The sequence below is a fragment of the Monodon monoceros genome, unplaced genomic scaffold (genome assembly GCF_005190385.1).
Source record: "Monodon monoceros isolate NGI ecotype Baffin Bay Population unplaced genomic scaffold, NGI_Narwhal_1 Super_Scaffold_8, whole genome shotgun sequence".
Taxonomy (NCBI): Eukaryota; Metazoa; Chordata; class Mammalia; order Artiodactyla; family Monodontidae; genus Monodon; species Monodon monoceros.
Window position 1 is genome coordinate 57,014,359 of NW_021703785.1, and position 26,980 is coordinate 57,041,338.

At 36.9% G+C, this 26,980-nt stretch overlaps 1 protein-coding gene across 2 annotated transcripts in view; it reads left to right on the forward strand.

The window, feature by feature from the left end:
* The window catches only part of FNDC3A (fibronectin type III domain containing 3A), a 160,569-nt gene that overhangs the window by 73,945 nt on the left and 59,644 nt on the right, over positions 1-26,980 (forward strand). The window contains exons 1-2 of one of the 2 annotated variants that reach the window (XM_029209731.1): positions 15,089-16,063; positions 20,068-20,144. In XM_029209731.1, coding sequence (XP_029065564.1) covers positions 16,057-16,063; positions 20,068-20,144 — 84 coding nt within the window. In that variant the 5' untranslated portion in view covers positions 15,089-16,056. Of the gene's footprint in view, positions 1-15,088; positions 16,064-20,067; positions 20,145-26,980 lie in introns of those variants that run through there. The other variant, XM_029209729.1, reaches the window with a different exon arrangement.

Sequence of the window (26,980 nt, forward strand, 5' to 3'; positions counted from 1 at the left end):
ATCCTTAAGTGTTTGATACATTCTGATATTTCACAATAATTAATAGAAAAAGGTCCTTCCACTTTTGTTGTCATTGCATATGCACAATATTTTAATTACTTTTTAGACCAGGGGTCCCCAATCCCCGGGCTGCAGACTGGTACCAGTCCGCAGCCTGTTAGGAGCTGGGCCGCACAGCAGGAGGTGAGCAGCGGGCGAGCGAGTGAAGCTTCATCTGCTGCTCCGCATCGCTCGCATTACCGCCTGCACCATCCCCCCACCCCCCATCTGTGGAAAAATTGTCTTTCACGAAACCGGTCCCTGGTGCTGAAAAGGTTGGGGACCGCTGTTTTAGACCATGTCGGTATTTATTTTGTGAGTTTTTATTTATAGCAGAGCCTTACTATCATGTATAAAGTTGAGAGAGTCAGGTAATACATTCTGGGTTCTAAATATCCATCTTGCCAATTCACTTTCTAGTAAATTGAGAACTGTCTATATGAAGCAGCTTCTTCTTAAGTGAGGAAACCAAGGCTAACGATACTGTAACTTATCAAATCACTCTAACTAGCTATATAAATTGGGGAGGTTTCCACATTAGATAGCTATACTTTCTAACTAGATTTGATGAAAACTTGTCACAGAAGTCCGTGTGAGCATGTATTACACCTAATTGAGTAGTTTTATGGCCTTTTAAGCACATTAGTCCCACATTGATTAGGATTCAAATTTCTTTACAGAAGTCTGTCACTTTTCCATATTTATTTCTGTAACTACAAGATTGGCCTTCCTAAAACATGACTTTTTAGGAAGTCATGCTAAAAACTAACCGAAAAGCCTTGCCTTCTTTCATTTCATATAGCATATAACTCTTAGCCTAATTTTCTAGGCACTCCATCACCTCATTCCAATCTTTCTTTCTAGTTTTAACTTCAGGAAACTTCTACTCCAAATATTCCAGGATTAGTAGATACTCTAGTCTCTAAATATTTCTTACAGAGACCCCTCTCTTATCTTTGTTCACATTGCTCCTTCACTGAAAAATCACACAAGAGTGTGCACACACATGTGCATGCACATGTGCACACACACAAGAGAGCTTTCTAAATTTTTGCAGTTCTTCAAAACCCAGTACTAATTAGTTCCACCTCTTGAGATTCTCTTTCTGACCACCCCAGGGTTAAAAAGTGTTCCTCAATTTCCTTTTGCACTCGTCTGGCCTATATCTCTAACTTGGCATATGTTATTTTTTGGTTTTTGTCTCTTTTTTCTGTTTTAGAGTCCACCACTAATAATGTAATTGAGTGTTCATTATCTGCCAGGATCATGCTGTGTGCAGTTAATCTTATTTAAACCTTAAAAGAGTGAGAAACCTAAGGTTCATAAAAGTCTCAAAGCTAGCTATTGGAAGATCTGGGACTCAGATGAAGGTCTTTCTGACTGTAAAGATAATTTTTATCACTACACCAAGGGATTTCAGAATCAGCTGGGAAGTTGAAACATGCAGGTATCTGGACCCACATCAACCTTTCTCAAGTGATGATGGTACAAAACCATATTATATTCTTCTGTGCTAGATCTCCTTTCCCTCCCTATAGCACCTGGACCTTCCCCTTGCATTTATGGAAACTCTGAATGTTTATTGACTTATTTTAGGAATAAGCAATCGAATTGTCTTTATTTCAGCACTTACTCATTTCTAATTGCAATACCAATGCGTTACAGATCCTCAGGTAATGGGAAAAGGGGTAGAAAGTGACTCTAATTTAATTAGCATGTATGATACTGTCTAATGGTTATTGAATAATTACTGCACCAGTTAACTTTTGTAAACATTCTACATATAATTAATCTATTTGATTCTCCCATCAATGCTGTGAGATAGCTATTACTATCTTCATTTTATGGACAAGGAAACTGAGACATAGGTTAATAACTTGCCCGGAGTTACCAGTTACTGAGTGGCTGAGCTGGGATCTGAGCTCTGGTAGTCTGGTTGCAGAGTCCACACTTCATAGCTACTTCTCAAACATAAAGTACCTAAGATGGCACGCTACTCATAGCTTAACAATAGTTCGTTCCTCTCAACCACATACTTTTTTCTGAAATATTTTCATATACTTACTGCAAGTCATTCAAAATTGTATTCTAGAAATGGGAGTGTCTTATTTCTAAAGATCTGAAACCAAATTACTGTAGACCAAGAACTTTACTCATAAATTCATCTCTGAACCCTAAGACCAACGCTATCAAAAAGTACCACTTAATAGGAACATATGTATATGTATAACTGATTCACTTTGTTATAAAGCAGAAACTAACACACCATTGTAAAACAATTATACACCAATTAAAAATAAATAAATAAAAAAGAAATATACCAAATAAAAAGTACCACTTAGCCTTATATACGTTGTACTACATGATGCTAGGGCAAAAAAAAAAAAAAAATCTCTTTTGCTTTTAATCGCAAAACGTCATTTTTCCTCAGAGCACATCTCAAAGCATGTTTAATTTACTAATCCTCTTCTTTGAAGAGAGAGTCCACCATAAGAATTTTAAGGAGTAAACAATACCAGATTTTATATTAAAAACACTAAGTATTAGAATTTGAAAAGGTTCTTTCCCCATTTATACTTGAGAAAGATCTTAATTTTTATTACCCTAAAAAGATGGGGGAGGGTCAAAGGGAGGGTTAGTATCTTTTGATTCTGCCTTCTCATCTTTTGGGGAAGAAACCTTCATCCGTTGGCTTTAAGATATTTTTGCCAAAGATGATATTATTAGAGTTAATAACTATGGCATAAGGAGTATGCTTTAAACATTGACCTGGGGCAGTGTGTTTTTGTTAAAATACCTTTCTGATTAACTGAAAACCAGAAAAGCTTTTTCCAAATCATATTACTGAAAATGTTTACAAAATAAACACTTATATTTAGCCTTAGTAAACAGAATGTACTGAAAATAATTCAGAATCTGCCAGTGCCCTAAATCATTATAAGCATTAATACTGATTGTATGGTACTATAGTGTAGATTATTTAGAAGACTGAGTTGAATAAATTGCTGAGTCTAGATTAGAATATTAGGTTTCTTTTAAAACCCATTCTTTTATTTAGCAAATTATTATGAACTTGATATGTACAGTCACTATTCCAAAACTCTGGAGATTTAGTGATGAGTAAGGTAGACCCTATCCCTGCCCTCCACGAAGTTTACAATCTCATAGGGAAGACAGTCAAAAGTATTTAGTAAAGTGAGAAAAGGGCTGTGATTGAAGAGAACAGGAAGGGTGCTATAGAAGCTCTAGCAGGAACATCCAAACCAGTCCAGGGACTAGGAGATACTTCCTAGAGGATACTCAAAGGATAAGCTCTGTTTTTTACTTTTTACCTCCCCAAAATGGAAGATTAAAAAGATTATTAATTAGTAGTTTTATTTTATCAGGACTTGAATCTTGAAGGCTGTTTATGTGATTATACATTACTAAGGATATCAACAGAATTAGTTCTTCTGTAATAAGGAAAAATATTATTAATGAATATATATGCATCAAAAATAATTTGAGCACATTTCCTTCAAGTGCCTGCCCCTATTTGGTAGGATTACAGTAGTATTTTTTCTTCTTTATACTTTCTGTATAATTTGATAATTTTGACAAATATTAATTGCTTAAATAACCATATAAATGTTTTAATTCCTTCTAAATTTAGTCCCAATTTCATTTTATAAAATTTATAGTTTTGTTTCTTAAAAGCTGAGACCCTGAGCTTATTAAGGAAAATGATGTACCATACAATGTATTTTGGTGCAGATAAGTGGATTTTTTAACTAGTAAAAACTTAAAAAAAAAAAAAAAGGGACATACCAAGCTTATAATAGTCTGACAATTTTTTAAATCAAGGGGGTGGAAAAAAAGAAATTTGTAAATTTGATACCATAATTTACAAATGGCTTAAAGAATTCTGACATTCAAGAGGACAGGTAGAACCCAGGGCAATAAACCTTAGATGTTGAGGATTTTGTCAACCCCAAAAAAGTACCAGTATAAGCTAGGCTGTATTTTTGAAAGAAGATGTGTTTGTTTGGATCCTCTCTATTTAACCAAATCATTCTGTGAAGGGATGCTAGGAAAGGAACCAGTATTTACTACAAACCTGTTTTGTGCTTTGCATTCATTTTCTTAACCGTATGTAAGAGTATATAGAAAAATCACCTTCCTTATTAAAAATAAAAACCACACTCTCTAAAGTTAGCTTCACTAGAAGGATCTCCTGGTGAGAAGAGCATCTGAATTACTGATACAGAGATTTACCTTATTTTAGCCTTGTAGTAACTGCAGCCACAATTTTAGACTCAGGGAAGTGCTAATTAAGCAGTCTAACCTAGGCATAAACCTTTCTGGTTTTTTCACAGAAGCATAGCTGGGATAAGGCAAGGCTAGGCTCTTCAGTGAGCATTTATATAAAGTCATAAAGAGACTACCATGAATTAATTACATAATCTGATTTACATACGCTTGTACCTATCTGCAGAGATTGTCCCAGGAAAAGAAAAGATCTTTTCTGGTTCCTTTCTTTATGTGGCAACATGTTAAATGTGATTTTTAGTACCTACCTAGATATAAAGGGATGGAAAAATCATCCTTTCACAATTCTCATTTTCCTGTGTCACAGCAACTAACACTAGGCATAATTTCATATCTAATAAAGACCCTCCTTATATTTATAAAAGTATGACTTTGCCCCTGACTGTGGTTATGGTATTATATTAAGGCACATCCAAACATGCCGCCATTAACCTTAAGAGTCAGGCAACAACATAATAAGAGTGGTGGTAGAAGATTTCCTTGCAAGTATGTACTAATTTCTCTAAGGCTCCAAAAGTTAAGTTACTTTCTGCCAGAGTCAATTTTAACATAGGATTCTGATCTCAAAATCTGTGCAATAACATTATTTGAGGATGTTGATTCACTTTTAGAGGGTACACTTTAATCGAATCCTGTTTCCATTTTGTATGGATCAGCAAAGTTCTCTTGTCTTCGATATACTCTTCTGCTTCATTTTATTATATAATCCCTCAACGTTTTTGGAAAATCCCTTTATCATTACAATGAAAGATTATATTTCAATATTTTAACATTATTTTTAGCCTTAATATGTTGGAATTTCTCACCTTCTTGTACTCAATCTCCCATGCTCAGGGGCTTGCCAGAGCACAGAAAACACAGTAACTAAGTGCATGCATGCTCTTTTCCTGGAAAGAGAATTTGCCCAAATCTCTTCTATTCTGAAGGACAGCTCATTCTTGACAGCCATTTGAAAGACTTAGACCCTGCCTCACAGCGCAGTCAGGTAGACAGGCAAGTAAACCACAGTTAAAACAGAAGAGGGTAATAGGTGCTATGATGGAATTAGGTATGCCCAGATATATGTGGGAGGCCAGAGGAGACATACCTTACCCAGCTTGGAATAGTTGTTGAACTGTGCAGGAAAAGATGATGCTTAAAGAAATAGAAGTTAACTAAGAGGAAAAATAATTGAGAAAATATCTTAGAAGCAGAAGGAATAGCATGTACACAGAGAAGTTAGAGGAGACTGAAAAGGTATGATTAAAGAAATAGATTGGAGAACAGAATACATTGAGGAGTATCAGAAAATGAGACTAAAAATGGAAACATAGGCTGTGTTACAAATGCCTTTATATTGCATGCTAAAGAGTTCAGGTGTTATCCTGAAAGGAACAGGGAGCCACTGAAGTATTGATTTGAAACAGGAAAATAAACCCCCCAGAAAAGTAGTAAGGATAAGACCTGGGGGCTCAATTCAGAGGGTAAGAAGAGACTAAAAATGCTTTACAGATTTCACAAGTCAGTTGAACATAAAGATAAATGACAGTTTCTTTCTCTTTTCCTCAAAATATAGAAGAAGAAAAAAAAGAATTGGTTTGGGTAGAAGGATGGAAATGATTAATTTATTTCTGAGCACGTTAGGTTCAAAATGCTTTTTGGTTTTATAGCTCTTTCTCATAAGAAAGGCTTGGAATGTGTATTAGGGTTCTCCAGGAAGTCCCACAATTTGTTGACTACAAGCTGGAGAACTCAGAAATTTGGTGTAATTGAGTTAGAATCCAAAGGCCAGTGGCTCTGAGCCCGAGTGCCACAACTGCTGAAGCCCGTGTGCCTAGAGCCCGTGCTCCACAACAAGAGAAGCCACCGCAATGAGAAGCCCGTGCACCGCAACGAAGAGTAGCCCCTGCTCACCGCAACTAGAGAAAGCCTGCGCACAGCAACAAAGACCCAATGCAGCCAAAAATAAAAATAAATAAATTTTAAAAAATAAGATTCTTCTTCCCAGTCTGGTAATGTTTGAACCTTTGAAGAGAATGAGAGGGAGACAAGGTCTCTGTTCCTGTCTTTCGTGGAGTTTTTTCCTAACTCTTTGAAGTCTTTAGCATGCCATCAGCACAGTGAGTTTTTAATCTTCTCTTTTCCATTTAAGACTGTGTTAGCTGATAGAGACTTGCCCTGAGAAGGCTGAAATGAAATGATTAGAGTAAAATAGAAGCTAATAGCAGATGATCAAAATATATAAATCATGATAGAGAAAAATAAGACCTTACAGTTCAGTCTTCTCATGAAGACAGTTGCTGTGCAGTGGGAAGTACAGAAATATTTTCAACTGTGAAATAGCATTTGGTTTCTACTATGGAAAATCTAGATTTAAAGATTACCCCTCAAAAAGAACTATGAAGACAACTGTCTCAGTAATTTTTACGTTTTCAAAATATTTCTTTCAGATGATTAACAGTTAAAAAAACTAACCAACCTTAGGATGAGGGAGAACCCTTACCTTTCCTTCTTTTTTTTTTCAAGCTCTCATAAGAAACACCACTAGTTGAGGAAACAACATGAAAGCAGGTGCCTGAGAGCATGGGAAAGGCATGTTTTCATGTTAGTCTGATTATGTCAGAACATCAGTGATAGAATGAAACAAGAGAAGCCACCGCAATGAGAAGCCCGCGCACCGCAACGAAGAGTAGCTCCCGCTCGCCACCACTAGAGAAAGCCGGCTTGCAGCAACGAAGGCCCAATGCAGCCTAAATGGATAGATAGATCGATAGATACATAGATACATAGGTAGGTAGACAGGTAGGTAGGGAGATAGATAGATAGACAGGTAGGTACGTAGGTAGGTAGATAGATAGATTAGATTAGATTAGATAGATCAGATAGATAGATAGCCTGGCTACAGAGGCTATTTTCCAAGAGAACTTATGTGGCTGGTGGAGCCTTAAGACATGTTTTAAAAGGTCCAGGCCTTAAACCACAGAAGCTGTGAGGAAGCTTAAAGATAGAGTCTGTATGTGGGAAATCTATAATTAAATAAAAAAGTTTAGCTATTATATAAAAAGGACCTAACACAACCCTTTTCAACATCAGCACTACTGATTTAATGCAGTTTGTACATGTTGGATGACTGGTCTGCCCTGTCATGCAGGCAGTTTTTTTTTCAACTGCTGTGGCCTGAATGTTTGATCCTGACAGGATTTGCGTCATTGATCCATATCACTGCCTGTGTGATGTCAGTGTGTGGGTGTACAGTTACTGAGACATAGTTAATGTGCTGCAGTAAATCCCAAGCACTGTTTCCTACTAGAATAACAAAGAATGATTCATCATTGTTCACATTAGACTGATACTAAAAATAGTAATGTTCACAACCTGCTGCATCCATGCACATTAATATCATAGCCTTTGTAGCTTTCTAAACAAGTACACTAAAAATAACTCTTGTTTAGAAGCAGGTGCTTGGTAAACACATCTCCTACTTTAAGTTTTCTATCAATATACAGTTTGATTTAATGCTAGAGGTAGATTCTAACCATAATGTGATAGTCATTCTTCACCCTTTTTCTACTTAGTGTGCTTATCACTGATATATCTAAATGCTTACAAATCTAATTATAAAAATTTTCAATTACCTGTACACAGATAAATGAACTTACCCATAATTCTGAATCATACTTAGGCCCCTGATTTAAAGTCTACTTTATCCAGCCTTAAAAATGAATAATAAGTTTTCAAGGAAAAGATAGGCCCCTAAAGCAGTGAATAATAATTACCTTGATCTTTTCTCTTTCTTCTGTAACTTCCTGCCTCATTCTATTCCCAAATTATGATCACCAGCTCGTTAAATACCTAGACTCAAGGCCTGTGCTAATTGCCAGCCTCATGTGAATAAATGTTGCCAGGTGTTTTGTAGCCTTAACAAATAAGCATCCCCTATTAATAGGGTGACCTTATGTCCCATTTTGTCTAGGACAGTCCCAGTTTATGCCTGTCATTTTGGTATCTAACCGGTTTAACATTTGTTTCAGACGTTTCATTTTTTAACAGTATAATTAGTAGTTCCATTAAAATAAGCTCTAATGTATATGATCAGCCATCATTTTGTATTTCCAGCTTCTGCCATGATCTCATCTAAACAAGCAGTTTGTCCATCTCTTGTTTTTACTTTAACCTGTGATTAAACTTAAAGGCAACTGGAATAAACCATTTCTCTTTCCCTGACCCCTGGCAGAAGCAAGTCAAGGATAACAGTTAAGGTACTTAGCAGTAGAGCAAAGTACTTGTAGATAAAGGAGGGCTAGGGACAGCTAACTCCTTGCAGTCTCGGTGGTGGCTCCATCTGCAAGGTCACTAAGGCTCCTGAAAGGCGAAAGAGGAAAAACATGGGCAAGCAAATAGACTTAATATAAACAAGGTTTGATCTGTGTCCAAGATAAAGTTATAGATTCCAATCCTTTGCTCCCCTTATCTTCCTGAGGTTATTTGCCTATACCGCTGTCAGCCACTCCCCTGTAATATACTCCCTCCCATAGAGCACTTGATTAGTTGCAGACTTCATTAACCTTTTCTTGGTCCCTTGACACTATGGACATGCATCAGTTATGGTCTAAGCTGCATAAGCTTAATACATGTTCTTTAGATGCTTTTTCAGAACCTGTACCTTAATACTGCCACAAGAATCAGCGCCACTGTCATCGTCAGAGTCAGTCTTTTGGAGGATTAGCTATGTATTTGTAGAGGAGTAGAAGAAGGACATACTTCACATCCCCACTCTTTTTTTTTTTAAATAAATTTATTTATTTTTCGCTGCGTTGGGTCTTTGTTGCTGTGCACGGGTTCTCTCTAGTCGCGGTGAGCAGGGCCTACTCTTCTTTGGGGTGCGCAGGCTTCTCATTGCGGTGGCTTCTCTTGTTGTGGAGCACCAGCTCTAGGTATGCGGACTCAGTAGTTGTGGCTCACAGACTCTAGAACGCAGGCTCAGTAGTTGTGGCACATGGGCTTAGTTGCTCCATGTCATGTGGGATCTTCCTGGGCCAGGGCTCAAACCTGTGTCCCCTGCATTGGCAGGCGGATTCTTAACCACTGTGCCACCAGGGAAGTCCCCCCACTCTTTTAAATTTACATTTTATATGATTTGAAACTACTTTTTGCTAAGGTGAATGAGTCTGCCTCTTAAATTTTCTGACATGCAAATGACCCAGACTTACTATTACAGTCTAAGAGCAGCCTTAATAAACAACTAATCTTCTTTATTGCCAGAAGGAATTTTATAAAATCATAGTCAACTCTTCCAGCTTCTCATTTGCTTCATAGATAATAATCCCTTTCTACAAGTCAGCTGATATAGCTGGCTTGCTATTTAGCTATTCATTTTGCAACTAGTAGTTATTTTTGAGGATACATTGCTTAAAAGTTTTACATTTATTGATGCTTTACTAAATTTCATTTATGACCTAAGTCAGCATTACTTTATACCTGCTCTAGTTTTTTTCAAGCCAAATCACTGGGGCTATGCAGTTTGAGATGTACTTGATATGCAGAAAATGAGGACTAGCTTGACAGTGTGGTCCTTGATATCTCAATCACATTTCAGCTCATACAAACCAGAAAGGTTTTATGGCCCAACTCTAGAAAGGGCATACATAATACCAGCCTCACTTCTTATTTATATTATTTTTTCTATCTTAATTTTCCCTATGTTAATTTTCCCTTTTCTTCAGTTTGTCATCTGTTTTGTTTTGAGGTCTTTTTGTTTGTTTGTTTGGTCGGTTGGTTTTTTAGGGGGTTTTTTAGCTTTTGTTTTTGATGCTGTGTTTGTCTCTTAAATTCCCTTAAATTATCTTTTGGAACAGGTTTCGTTATTAAGTAATTCACTGACTATTTTCCATATGATATCCCTCACTTGGTAGAAATATTTAGGATCTTTCTTCTCAATGTCTTCTCAATTTCAGTGAGATACATTTAGGTACATTTTGCTTTGTTACCATTATATGTAACTAACAGATATTTGGGGTGTATTGTGTGGGATCTTCCATCCAAATGTTCATTGCTTTTCTGTTTGTGGTTTATCTTCAAGTGAATTTTGGTATTATTATGCTGCAATTTTTCTCATTTATTTTATAATTTTTAATATTTGTTATATCCTAAACAACTGAAGCAGAGTAATGTCGTGTTGAAAAGCATGGGTTACAGAGCTAGACCACCTAATTCTATTGCTGGCTTACTAGCTGTGAGACTTTGCAAGTTACTTAACCTCTTTGTATCTTAGTTTCCTCACCTATAATATGGAAATAATAGTCATACTACTTCACAGGAATATTATGCAGATTAGATGAGTTAATGTCTGTAAAGCACTTAGACCAGTGCCTTTTACCCAATAAGTGCTTATAAACAGCATCACCCAAGTATAGTGCTACACTGACAAGCCTACCTGAAAATCATTATTTCAGGAATGGTAATAGTTAATGCATTAAAATGTTATCAAGAAGTCCATACAGTTGCTGACATGTCATGCTCCTAATTTAAGAGAGCCTTCTGCAAAATATTTGAGACAGTGTTGAGGAAATAAAAAGCAGGAGCATTTTAAGTTTGTTAAAATTGTCATATAATCAGGTAGAAAGGGAAAATGAATACTCATCACTGCATAATGTTTTCCTGTAATTGTGATATTCTCAGTGCATCCTCTCACTTTATTTCTATGGGAAAAGTGTTTGATGCACATTCTTGAATTAACAAGGTCTTTAGGAAATATAAAATACATTTAACTTATATTTTTGTTATATAACTGAAAGGTCCTTGAAAGTATGGACCCTGTTGCTAATCCTGGGCAATAGAACTCTGTGGCAACTATGGGGATAGTTGGGGATAGTAAGGGTATAGAGCTAAGTCTTGTTAAGAGGGTACTGTTAAGAGGGTACTGATGACAGACCAATAAAGTAAAGACCCCAGTAAGAAATGGAGATCAGATCAAGAGTAGAAGTGGAGAGATAGCTTTGACCTAATGTGAAGGGACAGTGATTCTTCTGAAAATAGAAGAGGTGAGAAAAGTTTGTAAATAACATTGAAAGAGTTCAGTTTCATGCTGAGATATATAGTTGAGGTCGGGTTGGGGAAGGTCCTTAGAAAGTGGTGAAGATCTCTGATAATCACTGTAGAAAACAGGATATAGGTTCTTAACCAGGGATAACTTCCTGAAAGGATTCCTGAGCAATGCTGATGGCTGAGTTAAGGTTGGATATAACTAAATTTATAAACATGCCAGTCCGAGTACCATTTGATTTCTACAGTTCAGGTCTATGAGAAGATACTTATTTGATTGATTAAAATTGGGGAATTTTAATGCAGGGGAAGTAAAAGGAAGATATGAATGGGAAAAAAGATCAGGCCATGAAGACAGTGGTGGATCAGGAGAAACGGGAAATCATTATGAGGAAGACCAGATGTTGTAGAAGAAAGAGAACTGGAGAGATGAAAGATAGATATAGTGGCCAGAGACGGAAACATGAAAGTTGAAGATTTCAAAGATGAAATAGTGGAATTCTAAGTGATAAGTTCCAAGATATGTCTTTGAACATGGGTTACTAAAAACAGAATGGAAGAGGAGAGTTCAGGAAAAGTTGAATTTAGGTTTTCTTGGACATGAAAGTCATTGTGCTGATGGGCAAGAGCTGGGAAAAACACTGTGAACATGATGCCAAAGTTCTCAAGAAATGAGGACTGAGCATGACAGCAGTGAGAAGGGGTAGAGGGTGGTATGTTCCTATGGCATGATCTCAAGAAAGAAGAAACAGGAAGGACAGTGGTAATGGAAGCAGCCTTGTGGGGTCTGGAGACTGCCGCAGGGGAGAATGGGAAGCCTCTGCTCCCAGTGGCTGCTGGAAAAACTGTCCTGGGGAAGACCAGGTTTCATTTAAAGAAAGCACATGAACAGGTGTACTGTGAAAAGGTTGAGGATATAGGGGAATTTATACTAGAGAAAAGGTTCTAGTGAGCACAGTGGAAAGAATTGAGACGGAGATCATCAGTTAAAGAAAGAGTCAAGAAATGGAAACACAGCTGTGTGAGAACATGAGCCAAAATGAGGAAGTGGGCTGCTGGGGCTTGGTTTTTGTTTAGGGCCTGAAGATCAGAGGCATGATTGGATTTACTGGGAGCCTGAATCCAACATTTATGAGGAGATACTGTTGAGACCAGGAGACTCTTCACTATTAAGTCATGCTCTTCAGGGTAGCCTTGCCTTTTAGTAGGAACTTAGAAGGTAACAATTTCCCTTCCCCACTGGTGAGAATGATCCTTCAGTGCAGGGGACCCCAGCCCCAGCCCCACCCCCGCTGGGCTGCACAGCAGGAGGCGAGTGGCTGGCAAGAGCAAAGCTTCATCTACCACTCCCCATCACTCCCTATTGCTCACATTACCACCTGAACCATCCCCTCCCCACCCTCCGCCCTGTCCTAGGAAGAATTGTCTTCCACGAAACCAGTCCCTGGTGCCAAAACGGTTGGGGACTGCTGCCTTAGTGTCTTATCTCCTCTGGAGTGTCTGGCATGTATTGGGTTGGCCAAAAGTTCGTTCAGTTTTTTCCGTTAAGATGGCTGTAGTAGCACTTAGTTGTCTTTAATTTCATTCAAAACAATTTTGTTAGATTGTATGTGACAGCTGTTATATATCAGCATGCATTTTTAAAAAGGCTTATCAAGGGACTTCCCTGGTGGAGCAGTGGTTAAGAATTCACCTGCCAATGCAGGAGACACGGGTTCGAGCCCTGGTCCGGGAAGATCCCACATGTCTTGAAGCAACTAAGCCCGTGTGCCACAACTGCTGAGCCTGTGCTCTAGAGCCCACGAGCCACAACTACTGAGCCCACGTGCCACAACTACTGACACCCACGTGCCTAGAGCCTATGCTCCGCAACAAGAGAAGCCACCGCAATGAGAAGGCCGCGCACCACAACGAAGAGTAGCCCCCACTCGCCACAACTAGAGAAAGCCAGCATGCAGCAACGAAGACCCAACGCAGCCACCAAAAAAAAAAAAAAAAGCCTGTCAAAACTGGTGAATTTTTATGTACCCATTTCAATATTGAAGATGGAAGAAAAAAAGCAACATTTTTGGTATATTATGCTTTATTATTTCAAGAGAGGTAAAAACGCAACTGCAACGCAAGAAAAAGATTTGTGCAGTGTATGGAGAAGGTGCTGTAACTGATCGAACGTGTCAAAAGTAGTCTGAGAAGTTTCGTGCTGGAGATTTCTCGCTGGACGATGCTCCATGGTCGGGTAGACCAGTTGAAGTTGATAGCAATCAAATCGAGACATTCATTGAGAACAGTCAGCATTATACCACGCAGGAGATAGCAGTCATATTCAGAATATCCAAATCAAGCGTTGAAAATAATTTGCACCAACCTGGTTATGTTAATCGCCTTGATGTTTAGGTTCCATGTAAGTTAAGCGGAAAAAAACCTTCTTGATGATATTTCTGCATGCAATTCTCTATTTAAACATAATGAAAACGTTCTGTTTTTAAAACAAATTGTAACGGGTGATGAAAAGTGGATACTGTACAATAATGTGGAATGGAAGAGATCGTGGGGCAAGTGAAATGAACTACCTCCAACCACACCAGAGGCTGGCCTTCATCCAAAGAAGGTGATGTGTACGTGGTGGTATTGGAAGGGAGTCCTCTGAGTTTCTTCCAGAAAATCAAACGATTAATTCCAAGAAGTACTGGTCCCAGTTAGACCTACTGAAAGCGACACTTGACGAAAAGCCTCCAGAATTAGTCAACAGAAAACACATCATCTTCCATCAGGATAACCAAGGCTGCATGTTTCTTTGACGACCAGGCAAAAACTGTTACAGCTTGGCTGGGAAGTTCTGATTCATCCACCGTATTCACCAGACATTGCACCTTCGGATTTCCATTTATTTCGGTCTTTACAAAATTCTCTTAATGGAAAAAATTTCAATTCCTTGGAAGACTGTAAAAGGCACCTGGAACAGTTCTTTGCTCAAAAAGATAAAAAGTTTTGGGAAGATGGAATTATGAAGTTGCCTGAAAGTGGCAGAAGGTAGTGGAACAAAAGGGTGAATATGTTGTTCAATAAAGTTCGTGGTGAAAATGAAAAATGTATCTTTTATTTTTACTTAAAAACCGAAGGCACATTTTGGCCAACCCAGTATTTATTGAAATCTATTGCTCCAGGTTATCCCTTGCCAGTTCTTTTCTACCTTTTTGGAAGACTGAGTCTTTCAACATCGTTTACATATTTTTAAAATATTGCCTTATTGTTAGAGTATCCTGGCTTTGCCTCATTGTGTGCCCTCGTCAAGTTACCCAGTCGCATTCTGCTTCAATTTCCTTAACCTATAAATGATGCCTACTTCAATTATTGTGAGGATTAAGTGAGTTAACACTTGTAAAACATTGGATAGTGCCCTGTATATACTCTGCACTATATCATTATTATTTTTTAAAACACATAGTGATCATACTTATAATAATAACTATATTTATTGAGTGCTGCCAATCGTATTTGGTAATTCAAATTTATCTAATTTGATTCTCTCAACAGTGCTATGAGGTTGATTATTTTAACCTTTTTACAGAAGGAAACAGACTCACAGAAGAGCAGTAAATTGCCTTGCTAATAAATATTGAAGCTGTTATTAAAACTTACATCTTTTGATACCAAAATCCATTTTCTTTCCACTGTGCAGCTTGTTACAAATCACAATCATTATCATTACCTGTATATGTGTATTAGCTGTTAATAAATTTCCTTAACTGCATAGCACCATAAAGTAATGAAAAGACCCCCAAAAGTTCTCACAGTCTTATTCCCCTCTTTTGTAACTGACCATCTGTAGTCTCTTTCCTGGTCTCCACACATGCTTGAATACAGTGCTCTAAACCCCAATCATGACCTGTCTTTTCAGATTTCATGGATATGAGTGAGAATGCCATCCACCAAGTATCTGTATTAATGTCTGGGTTAAATCTTTAATAACAACAAAAAATCAGGAAAAAGGAAGTAAAACCAGTAATAAAAGGGGTAGCCTTTATTAGCTTGAGAGGTTAAATGCCAGCCTGAAATAAAAACCCCATGTTTGAGGAACACGCTGATCAAGCCTGTGTTTTACAGACAATTCTTTTGTATACCGTGGGCATTCCTTATGGGTTGAGTATGGAGAGTGCGTCAATTTACACAAGGACATTTCAGAGCAAATCTTGTAAATTAGTAAGTGTTATATGTATTCTAAAATTTATAAATGAAAAGCAGCCGCCTGGGTAATAAAACGAATTAGTAGATAGTGCTCATTATGTTATCAGAGGAAGGTAAGAACAAAGAGACTTGTTTTACATCAGATATCTATTTCTCCATGTATATTTTGATGAGCTTTTGAGTTGGTTCATAAGGGAGTCCTAAAATGGTCAAATCGAAGGCAGAATCAGTAGAAATCATTTAATCATTTACTGTATCCCAAACACTGCCGGCAGGAACGCTTGGTTGTTTTTTTCCCCCTTTCCGCGGGTCACTGCGGGTCACGTGATATGCATCACGTGACTCGGTCAAAGGATCTTTTCCTCTCACAGCTTCGCAAAAAAAAAAAAAAAAAAAAAAAAAAAAACAGAAAGAAGCCGCCGCCGTTCTCCAATTAAAGCTGTTAACGTGTACTACGCTGTTTCCTTGTTGGATTTTCTTCTCTGCTGCTACTGTAGAAACAAAATGAGTGGTAAGATTTGCTGACTGATTTTAAACATTCTTCTTTTATTTTAAAATGTAGGAAGTATTGTATTAATCTGAAGTCATGCCATGTGTTTTTTCAATAGATGCCAGATCTACCGCTGTAAAAATATTTTAAATTGTGGCCATGTAGTTATAAAAAGATTAGACTTTAGAGTTGAGCTGATTTTATATTCCACAGAATGTATTTTATATTCCAGAGCCTTTTCTTTACTAGGCTTTCCTTTTTACAACTAAAATCTGTAAATTGGCATCAGATTATTTGGAAGCCATTGTGAAAGCTTAAAAAGGGAATGTGTGGCACGTCAGCAGCCCGTTGCATTTTAAGAATTTAAACCCAGACAAATTTCTAGTTTCGTTTTTTTTTAATGTTAATGTATACTAATAAAAAATAAAAGAGTTTAAATTATACTAGATGAAATATCGTCCTTATTAAATCATTGATGCCACTTTTTAAGAAACTGAGGCTTCTCAAATTTCTTAAGATAATTGGTGAATAGAGTTGTTTACTCTTATGCACGATTTTGGAAAAGGAAATATGCCCTTAAAAATCAATAGCTGTGTGATTTGGGGTAGATTTTGCTCAAATTATATAGATTATTAAGGAGTTACTAGGTGTATCTACAGTTGTACAGATATAGCCACTCTCCTGCCAGATGTGCATTTAATCGTACAATCAGTAACAGACGTAGCTTCTTCATTGGGACAAAATCTCCCTTACTGACCTTAATCGGGGTTTAGTAGTTACTAAATTAAAAAGTATTGTTGGAACTAAGGAGGTAATCAAACTTTTGCATCATTAAGTATGCAAGATTTTAGAGTTTTGCTACTATATACAGGAAGAGCAACAGAAGTGGTGCTGTAAATATTGTAGTTCTAAACATGAATACTTACATTTATTATGTTTATACAATGGGAGTTTTATGTGTTCAGTGTTGCATGTTACTTCACACCAGTATTTTAGATATTAAATAATGATATACCTGAATTGTCTTTTTTTTTTTAATCTAACCTTGTACCATTTCTGTCTCAGGGTAAGAAAATTCACTTGCTAAAGTGAAATGATTACTTCATAGGGATATGAGTTAATCATTATTCCTTGACTGCAACTAGTAATGGATTTACTGCTGGTCTATTTTAGATTGGGTTTGTTTTGTTCTCTTTTCAGTATCACACTTAAATATAATTAAAGAATAAAGTAGAATTTTATACTACTAAGTTATAAAAGATTTTAGCAGCTTTCAAGTATAAAATGGTTTGAATTATAACTTAGTATTTATGTATTCATATTTTTAGTAAAAGAAGAGCAACCCAAAGCAGTTCTGTAGTTTTACAACTTTAAATGTAATCAGTAATAACTTATTTTTTACCCTGAAGGCTAAAAATCAATCAAAAACTTGTTCTGGTGACTTGAAGTAGGGATTAAATTTGACCACATATGCAAGGAACCACAGTCTCTGGCATATATAGTAGAAGCTCAACAGAATAATTTCCTTTATTAAGATTATAGATGTGATTTTCAGTGAATTCTCTTTCTGGTTCTCAGCTAAATTTCACATGTTCTGAATAATATCTAAGCCAGCTCTCAGGATTCAGAAAGCTAGTTTCATATAAATTAGCTAATAGAAGTAAACCAGCATCACTTTAAAACTGCTGTCATTTTCTCTTGAGTCCAGTGTATAGAAATTAAAAGGTCAGTTTTGGATGAAGCCTTTCTTGCCTAGAGATATAGAGCACCTCACAAGTTTTATTTAGTGAATTTATAGGTAATATTGCTTATATGTAGAAAAATTTTGTTCTTCCTTCTGTCTTGTTTTTCAAGGATATGATGATAAAGAAGGCCTTAATTTTCCTTAGAAGCATCAGAGCATAGTTCTTAAGGCTCAAATTATATCAGTTGCCAAATTGCATATTTTAGTGTTTACTAATTACATAGTAGAGATATATCCTCAGAAATGAAACTCCTTGGTTTTGAATCCTAGTTCTACCACTTGGGCTGTATTAACCTTTCTGCTTCAATTTCTACAGCTGGAAAATGGGAGTAATAATATTTACCTAATAGAATGATTATGAGGAGAAAAAAAGTACATAAAAGTCCTGGCACATAGTAAGTTAGTATTAGGTATTTTAAGATAATATTCTGAACAACTTCATGTATTTGGTGGGTTTGTTTTAGATAGGAAAAGTATTGTTGAAAAGTTATTTTATAGTCATATATAGTATAATTTGGTAGTCTGCTCACATACACATCACTCCTTACTTCCTCTTAACCACTTGAGTCTTTTCCCTACTTTCTTCCTTCTACTACCTGCCTCTTCTTTCTTTCCTTTCCTCCTCCCACATTCTTCCACCCCTTTCCTTCCCCTCCCCTTCACTCCCTCCCTTCCAGCCCTTTTCACTTTCCTCCTGTCTTCTCTCTTATCTTCCTATTACCTCTCCTCCTTTGCCTCATCCTCCCTCCCCTCCTGCCTTTATCCTCTCCCCCTCCTCCCTCCCTTCTCCCTCTTCTCTCTTCACCCTTTCCTTACCACTATTTAGTACTTACCCACCTGCATCCTCCTTTTTCCTACATTCTCTTTTTTCTTTCCTTCCCCACCTCTCACCTTCCTTCCCCTACCTTCACCAGCCTTCACCACTACTTTGTTGTTTGGTCCTCACCCCTCCTCCTTCCGTAGAAAGAGGAGAGTGGCTGTAATCTGATTTGCTGTAACCTCCATGCTCTTCATTCTGTTTTTCTGAAATATGTATAATGCTACCAGTGAAATTTGTTTCTTTTCTGTCCTGTGATTTAGCTTTTCCTCCTTGGTTTCTTTTATGACTGGGATCCATTATATGTACTCTGCAGGTTGAAATCTACATATAAAAGGAACTCTTCCTTCATTACATTCTTCATCAGACTCTTGGGTACCTTTATTTCCCTAGAAATGAGTAAAGCTCTCTGAGAAGATTTCATTTCAACTTATTAAAAACTAGTGGGTGAGGGGACAGTGCAGTCTAAAGTTACAGGGGAAAAAAAGGATCTGAGGGTAAGATATTCTTTTTTAAAGTCATGTAAAGCAAGTAAGATTTTAGTTCCTAGAAAGAATAAAACACACCTTCCAAGAGTGCCTGGTTAGAGAAGGGAAATGAGATAATATTTTTGAAAGTTGTTTGGAAAGGATATCACTATAAAAACGAAAGGAAATGAAGAATAAGACAAGCTGAGTTTTTTTTAAAGAACTTTTCAGTGTAAGAAACAAAAAAATTTTCTTTGGGTAAATATGCATGTATAGCATTTCTCTTTGTTCTCAAGCCCCCACAGACATGACTTAAACGTTCACAAGAAGTTTTTAACCCTAACAAAGCAAATCCCAAATTTCTAACTATTCTTCCTCTTACTGCTTTTCCCTCTTGACTTTTGATTTTTGCCTTTTGTATTTTTCATTGATTTTATATGCAAAGTTTAGTTTGATTTTCCTCTAGGTCAGTGTTTCTTAACTTGCACAATTATAAGAATCACCTTGGATATTTGTAAAGTAAATATGCTGATTCAAGACCCCCATTTACTGTAAGCATACTAAACAGCGATCTCTAGGAAAACCTGGAAATCTGTGTGGTTTTTTTTGTTTTTTTTGTTTTTTCGGGGTTTTTTGGCCATGCTGCACACAAGTGGGAACCTAGCTCCCTGATCAGGGATCAGACCCACGCCCCTGCAGTGGAAGCATGAGTCCTAACCACTGGACTGCCAGGGAAGTCCCTGTGTGTTTTAAAAAGCTCCCCAGGTGACTGTTAACGATCACTAGGCAAGTTTGAGAAACAACTATAGGTAAAGAGCAATCAGTGCACTTTATAAGTTAAACTTTTCTATTTTTTAACATCTAAATTTCTTTTCATAGTAATACAGTCACTATTAGTTTGAGTGTTTAGATGAATTCAAAATGTAATTCAGATTGTTTTCAATTTTAGCTTGCTAAGTAATCCTGGATTAATACATCATTTCTGTGACCCATTCAGGTCCTGCTCAGGTTCCAATGATGTCCCCAAATGGTTCTGTGCCTCCTATTTATGTGCCTCCTGGATATGCCCCACAGGTATGTTTTATGTAATTTTCCTTTTTATACCTATATAATAGTGATCGTGATGTTACTGTTTAATTCAGACAAAAAGTACCATTTAAGTGCTGAAGCTTACCCAGTACAGTATATCTTTGGTAAATCTATTTCACATATTTTAGTACATTTAGTATACTTGTAAAGGAGGAAAAATTAAGTTAGCAGCACTCATCATTTGGCCTTGTCTTTGGGTGTTGAATTATAATACAGAATTAATTTTAGAGTTTTATCTCCTTGGGTATGTGAGTAATATAAGTACTATCTTAAGATTTAAAGGTACCTAAACTAACTTTTTAAAATTAATCATTTGCTTAAAAGTAATCCAAGATGGTACTTCCAATTTTATTCTTACAGTCATTCACTGTAAGTGAATGGGTGTAAGTCAAGCACCCATAATAATTGTATGGCACATTGTGGTCAATAGAAGAGAATTCAGACCTATAGACCTGCAACCATAAGGGCTAAGGGGATCAATATCACCACACACCTGTAGCCCTTTCCTACATACCAGTTGGAAAGCTCTGACTTAAAGAAAAAAATGATGGCTAACTTATTTGCACGGGCAAACTTAATTAAACTGTAGTATCTGTAGGTGTTCAATATCTGCTACTGAGATTCTGTGTAGTCGGCACTCATTGCTTCAAAACCTTTTTGGAAATAGCCAGTTTCTTACCTGGCACTGAATTTATACTTGAAATTTTCTTCAGACCCTCTCTTACTTCCTCTCTGATTATGCCAGAATATTGGTGGGATATTGTGGTGGACTCACTGCTCTCTCTGTGAAGCCTACTGCTATATGAATGAGAGCAAAAGAGGACCATGATGCTGGGGAGAATGGAAGCAGTATGAGAATTAGAGTCAAAAAGCTGGATCCATGTCATTTTTAAAACCCTCACTAGCTGCGTGGCCTGGGACAAATCAGTTTACTTGAGCCTCAGTGTCCTCACTGTAAGATGAGATAACATATTAGAAAGTGCTTCGTAAGCTTTTCAGAAGAGTAATCTGCTCACTTTCTACTTTTGTTTAGCACACTGACTCCTTAGCCTGCATTCTGCCTTTATTACCCTACTAAATCTACTCCCTGGTATATACCAAACCTTTTTCCAGCCTGATCCTCTTTGACCTCCAAACATTTGACCCTATTCATATGATTTATCCCAGATTATCCCCCGATTTCCTTGAAGTAATGCTATCCTGATTCTTCCTACCTCTCTCGTTGTTCCTTCTCAGACCTTTCTCCACCTAAAGAGGATACCCAGTCTTTTCTCTCTAGCACAGTTCAGTTTAACAAATGTGTTGAATGGTACCACGTGTCAAGCTCTGCATTGGGTGCCAGTGACATAAAGATGATTAAGACATTCTTTGAAGGCAATTATAGCACATCCTCTTCTCTCAGCTAACAGTACCTTTTATTTTTACGGCAAATTTCTACCCCTCTCCTTTCACTCAATCATGACCTTCTAGAATTAGCTTTCCTTGAACCTTTTCAGGTGCCTCTCCTTTGGGGTTCTCATGGCACATTATGTATATTCTTCTTTTAATGAATTTTTCACACTGTTTAGTTAATAAATTCTCTTTCCTGAGAAGATTATGAATTTGTACAGTTCCTGTATTCAACAGTGTTCAACAGATATGTATTGAGCGCTCATATATGTCAGGTGCTCTTTTAGGTGCTTGAATAAAAAGAGGCAAGGACCTCCGTACTTCTGTAGTTTACGTTCTTGTGGGGAAAAGGAAACAATAAGCATAATAAATGGATAAATTATATAATATATTAGGTGGTGAGTAATAGAAAGAAAATAGAGCTAGTTACATTTTAAAATAGGGTGATCAGACTAGGTATCATTGGAAAGGTGACTTTGAACCAGGTCTTGAAGGACAGTTGGGAGTTAGCAGTGCATCTGTTCGTGGAAAGAGGATTCTGGGAACAGAAACAGCCAATGCAAATGGCCTAAGATGAGAACATGCCTGAACAACAAGGAGGCCATCGTGGCTGGACTGAGTCCCTTAAGGCAGAATAATAGTAAGCAATGAGGTCAGAGAGATAATGGGACTAGATCATATAGGATTCATATTCATTGTTATTTCCTCGATGCTGAGTACAATGCCTGTCCTATATTAAGGGCTCAATAAATATTAGTAAGTCAATCAAATAATCATCCAAGTTGAGGTTCTATATCTTTTTTTTTTTAAGATTTTTTTTTTGATATGGACCATTTTCAAAGTCTTTATTGAATTTGTTACAATATTGCTTCTATTTTATGCTTTGGTTTTTTGGCCCCGAGGCATGTGGGAACTTAGCTCCCCAACCAGGGATCGAACCTGCACCCCCTGCATTGAAAGGTGAAGTCTTAACCACTGGACCGCCAGGGAAGTCCCGAGGTTCTATATCTTTAGGCCACTGAAATAATCTTCCTATATTACTTATTTGATTTTTTTCACTTCTGTGCTTATTATTTGGTTTGTCCACTCAATGAAGTCTGGATTTCTTGATATATAAGGCCTTAACACAGTTCTCTTCTAGTTTGTCTTCGTACCCTTCTCTTGATACATCTAATCACATAATCTGTTTTTACACCCAAACATGACTACTCACATGCTCACTTGATGTTTTTCTTTCTCCATGCTTTTGTTAATGCTGTTATTTGGGGAATGTTATTCATTCCCTCATTTCTGCCTTTTGAAATTCTACCCATCCTTGAGAACCTAGATCGAGTTATTTGTACCATTCTTTGGTTATGTGTTATATACCACCTGGTATTATAATTGTGTATATATATATATTCTCCTTACATGGGATTTTAAGTTTCTTGAGCATAGGGAGGTACCTTTTAATTATTATTTTTGTTCTGTGGTAACTCAAATATAGTAGGTGTTTCATAAATATTTGTCAAATAAGTGAATGAACTTTAACAATAACCTTACTGGAAGGATTATGTGAGGCTAATTATTAATTAACAATTAATCAACCTTAGTTTAAGATTATCTCTAGGAAATGTATCATTTTAAGCACACAGTGGTAATCCAAGGACAAAAATCTAGTTTCATCATTATTGAAATAATTTAAGTACCCACTATGGATTCTAACATTTTAACATCACTGTTGAAGTACATCCCCCATTGCCTGACATACGCAGTTTCTGATGTTAGAAAATACTTATAAAGAGCCAAGTTTTAGGCACAACTAAGAGCTTGATAATTGTCCAAAACTTGGCACATAAGCAAACATAATTATATTAGCAAATACAGAAGCTGGGAGTTGAACCAAATGTTAAGACACAGAGATGGCTGTTGTCAAGTACAAGCTATATTTGGCTCAGCAGGAGCCAAGTAGCACACACACTAAATCCATGAATAGCTATCATCTATAGTCTCCTTTTAGACTTTCGTACACTGTTCTCCCCTCAGGGCAGCAGGTTTAATCACCTCCTTCCCGGCCTTACGTGTATCTCTTATTGAAGGCCAGTGATCCAAGCAGGGTCAAGTAATGTTTTTGCTATATCATCATGTAATTCAATACATACTAATAGGATTCAGCAAATGTATGTATCCTAAAACGTTTGGTCAGGCAAGCAAGGACTGCAAAAATTAAAATCCAGTGTTGGGACCGTTTAGCTCTACCACTGAGGAAGTAGTGATGCTACATATCTAGGAGTATATTGAGGCTGAATAATGAAAGGTTCAAAAGATAGATCTTAATTTAAGATTGAGATTTAACAAAAATACTTATTAGTAGAAACAAGAAGAAATCATGATTTAGCCAGGATAAATCAACCTTCAAATTTTTGATATTTTACCAGTGGCATGTCCCCATTAAGTTTAGAAGCACTTCAGGTGTGAACTCATCATTAACTCATATATTTTAACTTAATTTTTGAGAATAACAGACAGGGTATTATACACTGGGTAATTTGGGGATTAATTGGTTCTGGTTTTCTCATTTGTAATTTGCAAAACCCAAACTCGCCATTAAAATTGCCAGTTGTGTTATAGTTCCTTTGCATATCTATTCAAGAGCTCCACAATATTGTTTATTTTATAATATTTGTACCTTATTGCTCTGATACTTTAGCATTCTACTCAGCAGTAATGGGAATAGTCAGACTTAATTTTTCAGTTACATAACTTTTACTGTTGGATCAGAAAAATGGATCTTTTTTAAAAAAAATTTTTATTAACCATGACACTGTGTAAGATACCATCCAATATGATAGGGAAACCTAAAGTTAATTAAAATGATATGCATAAAGCAAAATGTAATTCACCGGAAGCTTAAATATAGTTCAAAATGTAGTTCACCGGAAGCTTAAGTATAAAGGAATATTAATTTTGCAAACAAGCCAATGGGAAATATACTTAGTGATAAAGAACAAATATAGTTGTATATTTTAAAAGTTGTATATTTTTCTGATCATTATTACGAAGAAAACATGTAAAAGGGTAGGGAAAAAAATTGCATCGAGTGTTATTATAACCTGGAGACATAACCTTCCCGAACTCTATTATTATAGTTTAACAAGTAAGAAAGGGAGGTTTACGAGAGACTTGACATACTGCATAGAGGCAGAAATATGTGCCAACTGAACTGAGACATCAAATGGAGAAACAAACAGCAACAGTAAAACTCAAAAAACAAAGCAAATGATGACACGGAAAGCAAAAGGTGACAAGTGTAGAAGGAACTTAATTTCCTGGCAAATAATAACTTATAGTCGCTAAGGGCATTGCAGCTCAGAACACTTGGTATTTTAAGGATGAAGTTAATGAATTATCAAGAAAATATTATAGATTTACCTGAATGGAACTCCTGAAAGGTAATATAGCAAAAGCTCTCTCCTTCTGCCTTTCTTGTAATGAATGGCTCCCCTGTTTTTTATAGAATGTGGGTTGTTATGGTGATGAGAGGGCACCTAACAGGGAGGGGATTGTAGATCTCATAATGTGGGGAAAGGGCCTATATCAGCTTCATGAAAAGTTTCAGATTACTCCTTTGAGCTGGACTTGGTATCTCACTGTGCCTTTATGTCAGCACGCAATGAGGTCAGTAAATTTTTCAAAGATTCTACAAACCAGTCTGATCTCAGTCTTCCCTGTCTCTCGTGGAGAGAACAGCCAAAAAAAGATGGGCAGCAGTGTAAGAGACTGGAAGGGGACTTAGAGGATTAGATGGAGGATTAGATGAGGACGAAGAGTCACAGTAAGAGCTGAAGAGAAAGGCTGTAGTCGCTTAGTGACTTTGATTAGATATATCTGTTGGATGAATGGCCAGAAATACCTTTATTATTGTTTAATAGCTTAAAGTTGGAGTAGTTCAGGGTTCAGGGTGAGGCAACAGAAGTAGGTTGCTAAAAGTAGTGAGGAAGCAGAGACTGTAGGCATTGAAAAAGTCACAAAACCCTAGTAGTTTGGTGTTGTTAAGGGGGGAGCAGGGGCGCATTCGAGTAGAACTAATAGAATTTATTTCTGGTCATATCATTCATTAAACAAAAAAATTTTTGAGCATCTGTCATATGCTAGGTGTATTATACCAGATATTGGGAAGAAAACAGTATACAGAACAGATCTGTCATGGAATGTATATTATGGTGCACAATATAAAATGTCAGACAGTAAACACAACCTCCTTCCTCTGCAGTCCCTCTCAATTACGTCTGTGTTCAATAAAGAAAAGAAAGCAGGGCTTTGTCTAATTAGAAATTGCATGGCATATGTGGTTAGGTGGTCAGACTATGCTGATAGTTCCATTTAATTTTACCTCATTGCCTTTAATTTTTTTTAAATAGACTAATTTGGATATTTTACCTTTTTTTTCCTTTTCATGACTGGATTTTATTTTAATCATCACCGTCAGTGTACCCTGTTGATATAAAATTCGATGTCCTGGCTATTTCTTGGCAGCTGGAGACTTAGCAGATAGTTTTGAGGTCTCTGGCCTTACTCTGAAGTTACTGGCTGCTCAGGTGGTTATTGGAAGTGGTGGAGTTCTCCACACACTCTTGGTCCTGCTCTGGCTCTTTTTTTTTTTTTTAATCTCTGCATCTTAGCTTTTTTTTTTTTTTTAATTGTGGTAAAATACACACTAAAAATTTACCATCATAACTATTTTAAATGTACAGTTCAGTGGTACTGAGTACATTCACACTGTTGTACTACCATACATCCACAAGAACTCTTCACCTTGCAAAGCTGAACTCTGTACCTTATCAATCTTAAAAATAAAACACATAGTTATTATAGCAGCGAAATGAGGTTATTCAGGAATAGCAGAGGAATTGCAGTTCAGGGCATGCAAACTATAGCAAACCACAAGCAAGTCCCCAAAACAAAGAAGAGGCCTATTCTTTTATAAAGAAAAGAGGGGGGTTGGGAAGGGGTGGTTTTTTGAGCAAAATCCATTGGAGGAAAGAGAGTTCAGGGTTATGGCTGCTTCTCATTAGGCTAGTTGTGGTGGCTTCTCATTGGCTGGGCTGTTGCTGGGCGAGGAGAAAAATCTTCCTTCCTCCAGCTGGGGTACGTAAAGTAAGCTTCTTCTGGTTGGGGAATGCAAGGTATGCTTCTTGCTAGTGTCTCCAAGGGGCAGCAAGCAGTAGTAAGTGAGAAGCCTTCAGGGCTTCCCAACTCTTTTTTTAAATGAGGTTTCTTTTATTCATTTTCCGCAACCTGTTAATAACTCCCCAATCTCTCTTCCCTCAGTTTATCTTTATATTTGAAATGATCTTTTTCAGAAGAAAATAAAAACATTACTTTTGAAATGTTTCTTTTCAAAAGAAAAGTTTTAATTTCAAAAGTAATTTAGCCATTTCTTTTTTAACCGA